Below are 15,228 nucleotides of genomic sequence, written 5' to 3'. Positions count from 1 at the left end.
TTCCCTTGTCCCTCAGTGGATGAGAAAGAGAGAGAGGTTTTGCACTTAATGTTAAATCTTTTTCTTGGAGCTTTTTGTGAGATACAGACCCCTTTTTTTTCTTGCTCTCAATATTACTGTATTTTGATACAAGTGGAGTCATGATGGTTTTGGGTGGGGCATCCTTTGCTGCCCAGTAGCTTATTTGTTTCTTTGTGTCAAATTCTTCTGCAGGTGGCAGAAAATAAGAATTCCTATATCTCTCAATGAGTTCCAAGAAAAGTATTTTTCTAATTATACCCTAAAGTAGAACTATAGGCAAAATCCCTGCAAATTAAGGGAATTCCTTGGGGACCCCCAGGTCACCAGAACTAGTGTCCGCATTGGAAGATTTCTCCTCTGTTACTTTTCTGGGGACAACCCAAAATTTGGGGTTGCTTTTACTTTCCACGATAATGGTAAACAGGACAAATAAAGGTAGAATCTCCCTAACAGGCTAAAGAAAACAGTAAAAACTGAAAGGCATTCTAATCCCTCCCCACTCTATCCAAAAAAAAAAAAAAAAAGTTTTGCCTCTAGTTGTCCTTTAACCACTTCCTGACCAGTATGTCGCTGGACTTTCCATGGTTGTACCAGAAAGATGCCTGCAGCCTCAGGTATCACCCCGGAACTGTTTTTTAGAGTCGGCAGTCTCTTGTACAAGCAGCCGGAGGGGACGTCCCCCCCTACACACACACCTACACACCTACCTTGGGATCTCCACTCCCACCGGTAGTCTTGAGCGATCAGCCAGCACTTGAATGGCCCTCCTTTATTGCAAACCGGAAGCAATGACCTGCCATCACTTCCATTTTACTCTGAAACTTTTGCCTCCATTTTTGCAAATCTGAAAGCATTTAAAAACATCAATCTTGAGTGCTTTCAAGTGCAGAGGAAGGATTTGGGGTCTCATAGACCCCAGGTCCCTCCATAAAAATACCTGTCATGTGTTTATTGCTGTCACAAGGGATGTTTGCATTCCTTGTGACAGCAATAAAAGTGATGAGAAAAAAAAAAATTAGTGACAGTGTAAAAAAAAAAAAAAAAAATCAAAGACGCCCCCCCCCAGTGCTTGCAAAGATGAACGCACATGTTGGTCCCACACACACACAAATGGTGATCGTCCCACACATGTGAGGTATCACTGCGATTGTAAGATCATGGGCAGTAGTTCTAGCACTAGCACTCCTCTGCAAATCTAAAGTGGTAACCTGTAAAGGATTTTTAAGCTTTTCAATCAAAAACTGCTTGCCTCTCACTTCTTAGTAATGGCCTTTCTACAGGTTGTTGCTAACATCCCTCCCATATATTCTCAGTGATTTTGTGGGATCTCAACCTGATTCGGTCAGTTCTTCAGAAACCACCCTTTGCATCTGTTAGGAATATTCCTTTTTCTACCCTTCACAAGGTTGCCTTTCTGGTTGCATTCCGTTGATTTGACGAGTCTTGGACTTGGCAGTCTTAACCTTTTTTGTGTTTCATGAAGAAGCAAGGCCTCTTTTCTGACCAAGGTGATTTCTTCCATTTACTTTAACCAAAACATTGTTCTTCTATCTGTCTTAAACATCCTAAGAAAATTTCTCTTCATTGTCTGAATGTGGTATTGTGCTGTTCACGTCTGTCTCTCAGCTATGGCTCCTGAATATCATTGGTCATCTTTCCTGAAGGTCTCTGTAGAAGGCAGTCTGCTTCACACCCCAGTATTGCCAGATGGTTTTGACATCTCTTCATTCAAGCCAATGATCTTAAGGCCAAGGTTTCACCTTTGCCTATCTAATCGCACTGCACAAGATCAGTTATTTCCTCATAGGCTTTTCAGCGTCAGGCATCTGTTTCTCAGATATGCAAGGCTGCCACCTGGTGTTCACATGTTTAAGTTTTCCTCAGGTAAATGTTCAGGCCTCAGCTTGTGCCATCTTTGATTGCAAGGTTCTGCAGGAGGCTTTGTTGAGCCACCTCTGTTAACCTGTTGGATATTGCAAGATTGTTATTTTTTTGTTGCCCACCTCTTAACCTCCCTAGCGGTATTCCCGAGTGTAGCTCGGGGTAAAATGTCAGTACCAAAAGCGGTAACCTCGAGCTACACTCGGGCTTACCATGCGGCGCTGCATAGGGATTCCCTGCAGAGCTTACCTTGTCCTGCGCTCCCGCGATGTGTCTCCTGCAGCGTTCCCGGCCATCTCTTCCGGCCGATGCCGACATCCGGCTTCTGTGTTCCGGTCCCTGTGACGTTGGGACGTACGGGCGCCGGCGGCAGCGGGAAATTTGAAAATTTTTAAAAAATGTCATTTTTTTCCAAACAAATTTTACACAGTAAAACATTGCTGTTTCAACCCATTTCACATACATTTTGTCCCTAGTGCTTTGTCCTGTGCCCTGCCTGCATTTTGTCTGTTCTTTCTGCCTGGAAACTGAGAAAAGTCCATGACGTCCAAAAAGCGTCCCTTTAGGTCAAAAGTGGTTTTAGACCAGCTAGAGAACAGCGATAGTAAATCAGAACCACTTGCAGAATTGAGTGATAATGATTCTTGGGGAAATTCGTCATCAGACACTGAAAATGATTTTGCGACTTTGCTCAGCGATGTGCGAACTTGGCGCTCTATTTCAAATTTCAGTGTTTTTGGTTTGATTACATTATTGAATTAAATGTATTATTATTATATTATTATTTTTTATGATTATTTATTAAATTATAATTTATGATTTCGTGTTTCAAATTTTATCATACCCGGGATGTTTAATAGACTCTTGTTCGGACAGATTTCAGTGAGTTATTCCTAAAAATTACAGCCTACAATAAAAAAACTACATATTTCCATGCAAAATAATGGTACCGCTTTCAGCACCAAAAATCTGAAATAATCATACCGCTAGGGAGGTTAATGTAAGATTAAGAAAATAGGATTTTTACTTATAATGAAATCATTTTAGTGGAGTATAATAAGAGACATGGGTCCCTCCCTTCTTTTCTAGTAATCCACTCCTATTATGGCTCACTACAAAACTATGGCAGGCTGAGAGTGGGATGGGTTATACCAGGCTTTTCGTAAATCTTTGTTTGCCAATGTAATCTCCTGCAGGTGGGCAACATAACCCAATGTACCTATGTACTTCATCTTGTATGAGTGCCCCCATAGCAAGCAGCTTCCTATGGGGGCACACGCAGAACAGGAGGTGCCAGGACAGCTGGCTGGGGGATCCTAGAAGAGGAGGTTTGGGGCTGCTTTGTGTAAAACCATTGCACAGAGCAGGTAAGTATAAACCATTATTATTTTAGGAAAAAAAATATAGCGTTTACAACAGCTTTGTAGAAGATTCTTCTGTCAAGCAGCTGCTGGCAGTGTTGTACCAGACCACCAGATATGCTCACATGGGACAAGGTGCAGAGACCTTGTTCTGACCCTTTACCTTTCCCCCATATTGGGTTCCTGCAGACCCAAGCACTTTTTTTTAAGGCTTTCCTTCATTCCTTAGCTATTTTCACGCTCTGCCCATTCCCTAAACAAATGGACTCTCCATCTTTAATGGATCTGCAAGTTTCACACTCTTAACCTCCCTGGCGGTATGATTATTTCAGATTTTTGGTGCTGAAAGCGGTACCATTATTTTGCATGGAAATATATAGTTTTTTTATTGTAGGCTGTACAATTTAGGAATAACTCACTGAAATCTGTCCGAACAAGAGTCTATTAAACATCCCGGGTAGGATAAAATTTGAAACACAAAATCATAAATTATAATTTAATAAATAATCATAAAAAATAATAATATAATAATAATACATTTAATTCAATAATATAATCAAACCAAAAACACTGAAATTTGAAATATAGCGCCAAGTTCGCACATCGCTGAGCAAAGTCGCAAAATTGTTTTCAGTGTCTGATGACGAATTTCTCCACGAATCATCACTCAATTCTGCAAGTGGTTCTGATTTACTATCGCTGTTCTCTAGCCGGTCTAAAACCGCTTTTGACCTAAAAGGGACACTCACTTTTTGGACGCCATGGACTTTTCTAAGTTTCTAGGCAGAAAGAACAGTCAAAATGCAGACAGGGCACAGGACAGAGCACTAGGGACAAAATGTATGTGAAATGGGTTGAAACCGCAATGTTTTACTATGTAAAATCGTTTTGAAAAAAATGACATTTTTTTTAAATTTTCAAATTTCCCGCCGGCGCCCGTACGTCCCGACGTCACAGGGACCGGAACACAGGAGCCTGATGCCAGCATCAGCCGGAGGAGATGGCCGGGGACGCTGCAGGGGACACATCGCGGGAGCGAAGGACAAGGTAAGTGCTGCAGGGACTCCCTATGCAGCGCCGCATGGTAAGCCTTGAGTGTAGCTCGGGGTTACCGCTAGGGAGATTAACTGGGCTTCCAGTTAAGGACTCTATTTGCTACTGGAGTCCCTGGCCAGACTGATTTTTTCTGTGGCTAGGTCTATGTTTGACCCATATGTGTATCTACAAGCTCTACCAAGCAGTTACTGATTGGGCTGAACTTCAACGCCAGGAACTTGTTGCCCTGGAACATGTAGCAGATCTGACTGATTAGATCTTACAGGCATTAAAGGACCTTTGTGATGCCTTTGCCTGGATGCAAGTCATTTGACAGCCTGTATTAGTTTTGCTGTGGTGTTTTTTTTTTTTGTTTTTTGTTTTTTGTAGACTTCTCTGGCTTATCAAGTATCCTAAAGGAGGAAAGAGTACTCCTCTTTCTTCCCCAGAACCACAGGCATACCTTTTGTTCATTTGTAACCCGTAAGGTCTTTACCATGTCTAAAACAAAGACCACAGACAGAGTTCCACAGTCCTGGACTGCCTAGTCTTTCAAATCCAGTGACAACTTGAATAAAGTCCTTACTGGATGTCTCCAACCTACAAACTGACCTCAATGCACTGTTTAATTGGGCAACTATATGGCAAATGAGGTTTAGTGTTGATAAATGTATGGTTATGCACTTGGGGGCTAAAAATATGCATGCACCATACATACTAAGGGGCAGGGATAAACTGACAACTCATGGGGCCCCCGGGCCATAGGGGATCATGGGGCCCCTGTGTCCTCGCCCACACTCAAACTACATCAAAAAAGCCTATGAAAGGTACCAGGGGCATCTCATGGGGCCCCCTACTGACCTCGGGCAGTGCCCGAGTACCCTAATGGTCATTCGGCCCCTGCTAGGGGGAATACAACTGGGGGAATCAGTGGTGAAGGATCTGAGAGTTCTGGTAGATCACAAGCTTAATAATGGCATGCAATGCCAAGCTGCGGTTTCTAAAGCGAGCAAAGTCTTCTCTTGTATTAGGAGGTATCAACTCCAGAGAGAGCTTTCATTTTACCCCTGTACAAATCACTAGTAAGACCTCATCTGGAATATGCAGTTCAGGTTTGGGCACCAATTCACAAAAAGAACATGGGGAACTGGATATAGTGCAGAAAAGGGCAACCAAACTGATAAGAGGCATGGAGGAGCTCAGCTATGAGGAAAGATTAGAGGAACTGAGTTTATTCTCTCTTGAGAAGAGGAGATTAAGGGGGGATCTGATCAACATGTATAAATACATCAGTGGTCCATATAGTGAACTAGGTGTAGAGTTATTCACCCTGAGGTCATCACAGAGGACAAGGGGGCACTCTTTATGTCTGGATGAAAAGAGATTTAATCTCCAAATACGGAAAGGTTTCTTCACAATAAGAACTGTGAAAATGTGGAATAGACTCCCTCAAGAATTGGTTCTGGCCATCTCAGTGGATTGCTTTTAAAAAGGCCTGGATTCTTTCCTAGATACACACAAATATAACTGGATACTAACATTTATAGGTAAAGTTAATCCAGGGAATATCTGATTGCCTCTTGGGGGATCAGGAAGGATTTTTTTTCCCCTGGAGGAGCAAATTGGATCCTGCTTTGCTGGATTTTTTTGCCTTCCTTTGGATCAACTGTGGATATGAGATTGTAACTTTTTTTTTTTAACTAGATGGACTTTTGTCTTTTTTTTCAGCCAGACTAACTATATGTAACCCTTTCATTGCATGTAGTTTCATCACAATTTTTCAACAAGGTGGGGACACCAGTGGATTTGTGGGCCCAGATTGTATACCTAGGTGAGAGGTGGTATCTGCAGGTCACAAAATCAAATTCCGCTCTTCCTGAAACACCGTTTTCTGTTCAATAACCCCTTTCCCTTCAGAGGGCTACAATCTTGTCTGACTCATTCTGGACCTCCTGTTCACACCAGAAAGTTTCACTTGGAGACAAATGCATTTATTGGTGGCATCTCTACAACAAGCAGACATCCTTGCATCCATAGATATTCAGGTTGTTTACCATCATATACCTGTTATTCATAACCTAATTCTTTGCCCTTCTCTCTGGTTACCAACTTTATTTTCATAAAGCCGAAACCTCCTAGAGATGGGATCTATGCCCAAACAAAGAATAGAATCCTTTGCCCTTCAATATACTACTGGAGAAAATACAGAGTACAACAGAATTCTGGTTTTAAACTTGTCACTTAAGATCTATGAATAAACTAATTTACATTCTTTAGGAAAACCCACTGGATCTAAGAGAATGTTTAAAAATACACTTGGCTCCTGTTTATGACTAATACTTTTTACGCAGATGGGGTTCTGTATTTTGATTTATCATGTTTAGTATATCCGCCCCCTGTAGAGAATGACTTGTGCTGTCATGAACTGTGACTGAAGTAACTGCAAAAGAAAGTTTGTTTTTTTTACTGCCATTGAAGAGGGGATTTTGGAGATCCAATTCCATTTCTGGCCCCAACTTTCTTACTCAGTCACTCAACAACTGACATACTGTCCAAAGGAAATGTAATGATTTTATTGCTTAATGTAATGCAAATTAACTCTGAAAGTGTTCTGAAAAATTGTATTTTCCAAGAAAATTAATAAAAAAGATATATTAAACTGCATTCACATTATTTTTGCACATTAACAAAACACACAAAAAATGTTAAGCTTTCAATGCCATTCATAGTCAGTGAGTCCCCAAGTGTACCAAAAAAATGAATGTGCTGGCGTCTGCGAGAATCTTGACTATGCGAAAAATCACATACATGCCATGTGCAACATAGTGTGAATGGGGCTAAGAGGCAATAGCTCCTCTTTAAAGTGCCTCTCACAAATCTTTGTGGATAATTGTGTTATAACCAAAATTTTTCTATACTTTCTAGGAATTTATTTGACCAACATTTTAAAAACAGAAGAAGGCAATCCTGATTTTCTGAAAAGACATGGGAAGGAACTGGTGAACTTCAGCAAAAGGAGGAAAGTAGCTGAGATCACTGGTGAGATCCAGCAGTACCAGAACCAACCTTACTGTTTACAAGTAGAGGCTGACATCCGTGTAAGTAGATTTCTTGTTGTGGGAGGCTGGAATAATGAAACACAGAACTTAAAGTGTAGATAAATTGCTTTGACTCATAAAATATAAAAAGGGAGTAGGAGTGGGAATATTATGTTGCACCTGTATCAAAAGAGATTTCTCTATTTTACATTATTTTTCAAAACAAATGATTTTTTCTAAAAACAAACCCTTTCTTAAATGGGAAACTGATCTTGGTGCTTCTTACGCCACTACTCAGTGGGTAAGAGCCTTTACATCCATATGCAAAGCTTTCAGTTGTGTTAACCAGTAGAAATTGACCCAAAAAATAAATCCCTGCAATGGTCCCTGACTTCTTTTACAGTAGATTAGCTAAATCCTTACCCTCTTATACACTATGTGGGAGAGGTTGTGGCTGTATGGGAAACTTGTTGCATATTCTATGATTTTGCGAACATCTTACCAGCTTCTGGCGGAACATTTTTCAAATTATTTCAGATTCTGCATGAATTCTTACATCTCGTAACCCAGCTCTGACCATCTTAAACTTAGAGTTTGACACTCTTCCAGTGCTCTTACATTCTGTAGTGATACATATTCGTCTAACAGCACAGCTATTACAAGGCACTGGAAAAGTAATTTAGCTCCTAATCCATCAGAGATATTTAAAACGCATTATATATTTGAATGTATGTTGGCTGTGAAATGCGATTCCTGGTTAGCCTTCGATTATCAGTAGATCTCATGGAACACTTGGCTGGGAGCACACTATGCATCTTGATTGATTTTCTATCACATGTATTGTTAAATATAACTTTTTCTATTTGCAATGCTGTTTCTAAAACCTTACCAGCATTTATAATTTATATATTGCCCTGCATGGCACTCCTGTACCTTATACTTTTCTGTATCTATGTTCTCTTTTTACACCTTGACTCTAAAAAGTGGACACCAAAAAGAAGGTGTAGCTCTTCCCTGTGAAATATACCCTGCAACATCAGTCAGTTTAGCTTAATTATCTGAAAAAGGTAAGACTTCTTTCCCCAACAAACTGTTAATTTGAAGAAAATTGATCATTTTCATTTCTTCTATGAGCCTCTTTTCAAGTAGTCACACCAGACTCTCTGCCAGAATCAATTTGTAAGCATAATATCATGCCAGCCTCCAAATCCTTAGATCTACCAAAGTCTCTGCATTTACTTTCCTTGTGGGTAACTAGGTTACTTCTGAAAGAGAAGGGGGTTCTGCTGTGTCCCGGGGGGGGGGGGGGGGGGGGATAAGGGTCCTCCTCAATTCCTCTTTATTGCTATTGACTGACCCTTCTTTAAACTTTGTGCCTTTTGGTGTTTTTTTAATGTGGTGAAAATGCAGCCTTTATGTGTGATCACTGCTCCAGTGCCACTGCAAAGGCTCCCTCTCCTTCCCTAGGAAACATCACCTCCAACGTTGCTTAAAGGAACTTTTCAAACTTAGCCTTCTTCTCATGGACATCTTTCTGGTTGTGCAACAGCACAGAAAGTGGGCAGGACATATAAAGATCCCCAATTCACTTTGAGAATGTCTTCCCCTGCTGCTCCCTCATGTCTAATACCTTCATGTCCGTGATTAGCAGTAAGCACCATCAAACAACAGGTTTTGGCCTTGGCTTATCTTTTCCAACAGCCTTTGGCTAACCATTCCTTCATTCTGGGAACCTTTGTTCTTGGAGTATAAGGATATAATACTCATACGCTGCCAAAAATAAATGATACGCTGCAGCAAGCACCTAAATGTGTTCTCACATCAATAAAATTCCCCAAGAATAGTGCTGCGCCATAGTGACCCAAAAAATAAACTAATAATAAACACCCTCTTCAGCATTAAACCCAATATGTAATTGAATAAATCTGTGAAACAAAGTCTATAATAAATAAATAAACTGGCTGAGCCACTAAATCCAAATGATATGTGAAACATATATCAAAAATAAACCATACTCAAGTAGCAATTATCTGGCCAACCTATAATAAACACCTGGCTGAGCTGAAGAATAAAGTGTAAAAAACAACAACCTTAAAAAATTTGTGAAATGCATATCAGAAATAAAACATGATCACAATAGCGGTAAACACCTGGCTGAGCTGAAGCATAAAGTGTGAAAACCAACAAAAACAGTTGTATAACGAATGAGCAATCAGCCTCCCAATGGAATAAATAGGTGATGAATCAAATAAATGTTCAACTGGGCTATATAGTTCCAAAATGTGCATTAAAAAAAGAGAGATAAGCAGCTCTACTGAATATATAAAAAAAACAGATAAATGGTGAATGATAGATAGTACTTAATAAAGTCCAAACGTGGTTTTGCCTGCGAGTGCCGCCCTGCCGCCGTATATCTACAGTGGCTGGGCGGCATGCGGTTAATGTTGGAAGAATGAGACTGTTATACTCAGGAACAATCCTTTACGTCCCCACTCCGATGGATAGGTGCTCAAAAGATAAGGAACGCCTCATAGTGTAGTAAATTTTTTTTACCATAAAAATGTACAAAAAATGCCACTCATATAGATACAATGTTTGCAGAACATATTACAAGCATTTAAGGGAAAAGCAGGGTGAACAGATGGCGGCTCTTGCACGCACCAAAAAAGACATCGCAAGTTTCCGTCGAAATGGAACCTTGTATGTGAACCCTGTATCTATGTGAGTGGCATTTTTTATACATTTTTATGGTAATAAAACCTTACTACACTATGAGGAGTTCCTTGTTAATTTCTTATAGGCAAGATAAACATATTCTTAAAATAGGGTGCAGCGCTAGTAATAAACAAATATATATAAAAAATGCTCAAACAGATAAAAAATTATCATTCCGCTCCTAATCTTATAATAGTGCTGATAGTGCAACAAATCCCCAAAAGTGACTCCGTGTTTACACATATGCAAATAAATAAATATAAAGTGCATAACATAGACCATGTTTTAGTGGTTCAAGTGATAAGTGAAAGTCCAACAGATTGAACGTGGGGATCAGGAAGGATCTCAAATAGGTATTCCTCTTGTGTATTAATCCAAAGTGGTAGATGGTGTGACCGATAATAGGTAAATTGCGCACTCACCAGATGCACAATTTAAACACGCATTTGAGATATTACTGTCTCATTAGATTCTGATAGTCAGATTATTGTTCCCTTCAGGGTCCTCCTATAAGTATCAGCAAAACATCAGGTTTCCTCTGATAGGCTCTGTGAATGTTTAGACTCACAGGGAGCCCAAAAAAGGATGCCACATAGTGTAATACTGTATAAACAGAGAATGTTTATTCCCAAAAACAGGATACAAGAACAGGATAAACAAAAAGGACTGACCATGTGTGTCCAAGATGGCCGCCAGCGGCGGCGTGAAGTTACAGCGCTGTAGCTCCTCTGGTTATACAGTATTACACTATGTGGCATCCTTTTTTGGGTTCCCTGTGAGTCTAAACATTCACAGAGCCTATCATAGAGGAAACCTGACGTTTTGCTGTTACTTACTGGAGGACCCTGAAGGGGACAGGAATCTGGCTATCACTATAGTGGATGATCTGGCTGACGTGATGAGACAGTAATATCTCAAATGCGTGTTTAAATCGCGCATCTGGTGAGTGTGCAATTTACCTATTATCGGTCACACCATCTACCACTTTGGATTAATACAAAAGAGGAATACCTATTTGAGATCCTTCCTGATCCCCACGTTCAATCTGTTGGACTTTCACTTATCACTTGAACCACTAAAACGTCTATGTTATGCACTTTATATTTATTTATTTATTTGCATGTGTGTAAACACTGAGTCACTATTGGAGATTTGTTGCACTATCAGCACTATTATAAGATTAGGAGCTGAATGGTAATTTTTTATCTGTTTGAGCATTTTTTATATACATTTGTTTATTACTAGCACTGCACCCTATTGTAAGGTTATTTATTCTCAGGAGGTTTTATGGTTACCTTTGGTGTTTCAGCAGCTTTGTGTTTGTAGTGCTCGCTTATTCCTTCTATATATAAGATAAACATATTGCCAGAAGGTTAATTTGCCTTAATAAAGATTATTTGAGATCTTGGAAAAAGGGGGTCTTACTCCTTCATTTTTTTACTTTGTCAAATATTGTGTGCTGGACTAATGCAACCTTTTAATTAATTTCAGAGGTTTTTTGAGAACCTAAATCCAATGGGGAATGTTGCAGAGAAGGAATTTGAAGACTACTTGTTCAAGAAGTCGCTGGAAATTGAGCCACGAAATGCAAAGACTTTGCCAAGATTTGTAAGCAGCTTTTAGTTCATATCTATTGCCAAACATTTGTCACTTTTTGTGCCATTTGTTCCAATATACCACTTTTTTTACATGGGCAATGTTTGAATGAACATCTAAGGTTTGTCTGTGTAAACGTTTTGAAAAAGTCACAATTTCTATGAAGTGTGCTTACTTTTTAATATGACCGTACATTTTCTTTACTTATTACATTTAGGACCAATAATGTTTTTTCCATCTTTTCAGACAGCAAGTAGCTATAGGCTTCTTTTCTATTTATATCAAGTTGACATTAAGGGCTTTGCTGACACAAAAACAGTTTTTCATAGCACTCAAAAGCTTTAAGCGGTTCGTTTTCAAAAAATATTAAAAGTCTGCAACTACAAGTAATAAAGAGACACTTCCTTTTCCAGGAATCCATTGCTGTCCCCACCAAGGCCAGTTATTCTCTGGTCTTTTTGTCCCCAGCGCTAGCTTGTCTACTGTGACTCCCTGTGGCTTTACAGCCAGCTCCCCACTGCCCATACATGAGCTGTGCTGCACTGTGTTAATGGTCCTTCGGCCTCCTGGGACATGTCCCAGGAGGTTACAAAGGGGGGAGAGCTTCTGGTGGAATCACCTAGGCGATTCCATTGGAAGTCGGAGCATGTACCTGACATAATTATGTACCCATTCCCCAAGAAAAGAAAAAAAAAAGTTCTGAAAGGGAGGGGGATCCTATGTGACAACACTAATTATAAAACAAAGATTATAACAAACAACAAAGATGTACCGTTTGTAAACCCCAAACTTTTTTTTTTTTTTTTTAGATTTTTAGGTTGTAGAAGGCTTAGATCATCTGCTAGGCTTTATTGCTGTCTGTGATCCCCACTACAGGAACAAGAGGTATTGGGAAATCTTCCCATAGGGAAACTTGGTCAGGGGATGACTAACAGTATTATCTCACTTAGTAGTTATCTGGTTTTACTTCCTGCTGGATCTCTGGGAAAGAAAGTGAAGAGAACCTCGATGGAACACAGAAAAAACTGTTCCCCACTCCATCAAAAATAACAGCTAACTGGAAATATTGTCAAATTGGCCTTTAATGTGTCAAACCTCAAATAATAGCCTTGCACTTCTGTACAGAGAATGACAAGCCACTTCTGGTGGATTGATGTTAGCGCGCTACTCTTTATTACTGCTCATTGAGCTCTGTTGTAATGCAATTACAATCTAATGCTTAGGGTCTATAATTGTATGGCTAGTCATTTTGCTCCACATGGCACAGCAGCGTTTAGTCATTTAGACCAAATTGACTGACTAGCTTCATATGATGTGGCTGATTTTTATTCTTACCCTGCCTTGTTGTGTTTTCACATTGTAAACAGCAATTACTACTGAAGTTTGTGCAAAAATATTTTTTTCACAATATATTATGACATCTTTTTTTTTTCCTCAGCAAAAAAAGTACAGTTATCCACTTAAGTCTCCTGGTGTGCGTCCATCAAACACAAGGCCAGGTACAATGAGGCACCCTACTCCTTTGCAGCAGGAACCAAGGAAAATCAGCTACAGTCGCATCCCAGAAAGCGAAACAGAAACCGCAGCATCTGCCCCAAACTCGCCTAGAACACCCTTAACGCCACCTCCACCATCTGCAGCATCCAGCACCACAGATGTCTGCAGTGTGTTTGATTCTGACCCGTCAAGTCCATTTCATTCACGTAGGTGTTATCACATCCTCATTTATTTAGTTTACATTTTTTTGTTAGTGATTGCTCACTTCTAAAATTGCCTACAGCTGTGGGAGTGGTTTGGGAGTCTGTGGTGTCAGGACGCTCTTGTTTAAAAATTCCAAAACAATTCTAGCTGTATAATGTACTAGCCTCTCACCACCACCTCCTGCCCACAAAGGGCACCCTTCAAATGAATGAACCAGTCTAGAGGCAACATTTGATGGCCACAAAGGTGCTGCATTCACTAGATGTGTGTGGGGTGCCATTACCAATTAATGGCACATACGTCCACCTAGCAAGGCTGGAGCATTCCCATGCATTGTGGGAAATGTTCCTTTTCCATACCATGTTCTGGTGTGATTGGACCCTCACTGTATTTGGGAATAACATGGTGGTCTGACAGCTAGCAGCTTGTTTCTGTGCATGCTCCTAGCTGTTAAAAAGGGAATATAAATAAACTTTCTCTTAGCATGGGACATGATGCTGAAAGACTTTAATCTACAGATTACAGTTGGGAAGCTGTTAATCTTACATCTGATTTCTTGTTTATTAACACAGAGATTAAATAAAGTGGAAGGGGACTTTAGCCAAAGTAGCAGCTTTGGCACCCCCTTTCCCTAAATATCTATTCATATCTCAGAATCCATCTTATTTGCATTGTCTTTACTGGCACAGTCCACCCTATCAGTCAGACTGCCTGTAAGGCCGGCCTTACATAGGTCAAATTCCCAACACTTTTTCTTTTGAAATTTGCAATTTTGGATTACCATTCGAAATTCGACTATTAGTGGGGCCGCAGCAACATCCGATCCATGAGGCCATCGAATTTGAGTGATCAGGCATGTTGGAATTGTTTTGAAAAATTCATGAATTTCTAACCAATGACAATAGAATCGTGCATGAAATATAATCGTAAAAGAAATGCGCATAAGCTATGACCTGGAAAGAAAAGAAGATTCCTGGCCACTAAATTTTTTTTCTGTAACATGACGTGAAATTGAAGAGTTGGTTGGACCAATTTTTAAATCAACAGTGGCATAATCAGATTACAAAATGCACAACATTTTTGCTTGACAAATCGTTGGAATTTGACTGATGTATGGACTGCATTAGTGCCTCCTCCCTTCCTCCCTTGTGAGAGGCAGGTACATAGATTTGACCAGTTGGTTCAAAATGGTTTAGATTGAAACACTTTAAATAATGTTTAGTTAAGAAGACTATATGCCTCACTTAAATTACATTGCATATGAATTCAATATGAGGTGGATATTCTCACATCCAAGGCTTTTTAAAATATCCAATAGCCATGCTGTGTAATGCTGCACCTCTGGTGTGAATTTTATTTAATATTCGCCAAGCCTGTTTTGTTAACACTCTGAGCCTGCAATATGCCATAGGAAGTAACAAAAATCAATTTGTATTCCCTTCAGGCATGATCAAATATGAAAGAACAGACTTGGTTATTTAAAATACAGCAACTGCAAACTTACAAAACCGATTACTTGGCTTGTTAAGCCCTGTTCACAGCAGTTCATATTACCATCTTCTCTCCGTCAGTACTGGTTTACGAACCATGGACTGCATATAGTGCTTTTATTATCTTTCATTTGATTTGAAAAGGTATGGAGAATGATTAATTATTAAAGCAGAGCACTATATTTTTCCACAGTTTATTTTTGCTTTCTTATTCTGACCATACTTTTTCAGATTTTTTTGTCAGTTACAAATTAAGATTCGGGTAATGGAGGCATCTGGGGAATATTTAAAGCCATATCCTGGAAAGGATGTATATTTTTGCTGGGGCAGCACCAGGAAGAATCTATCCCTAGTCCTCTTTGGATGATTGTACAATCTTCTTTACATCTA

General features: G+C 39.7%; 1 protein-coding gene across 1 annotated transcript in view; it reads left to right on the top strand.

Annotated features, from left to right (window-relative positions):
• SOS1 (SOS Ras/Rac guanine nucleotide exchange factor 1) overlaps nt 1–15,228 on the top strand; it is a 308,846-nt gene that overhangs the window by 278,922 nt on the left and 14,696 nt on the right. Inside the window, exons 18-20 of the mRNA XM_089681755.1 lie at nt 7,224–7,396; nt 11,543–11,659; nt 13,086–13,350. Of these exons, the coding sequence (XP_089537881.1) occupies nt 7,224–7,396; nt 11,543–11,659; nt 13,086–13,350 (555 nt within the window). The remainder of the gene's footprint in view (nt 1–7,223; nt 7,397–11,542; nt 11,660–13,085; nt 13,351–15,228) is intronic.

The sequence above is a fragment of the Staurois parvus genome, unplaced genomic scaffold (assembly GCF_062004578.1).
Source record: "Staurois parvus isolate SC_StPar_1 unplaced genomic scaffold, SC_StPar_1.0 ptg000277l, whole genome shotgun sequence".
Classification (NCBI taxonomy): Eukaryota; Metazoa; Chordata; class Amphibia; order Anura; family Ranidae; genus Staurois; species Staurois parvus.
The sequence above is the reverse complement of the archived record's forward strand: the minus strand, read 5'-3'. Positions and strand labels throughout refer to the sequence as shown.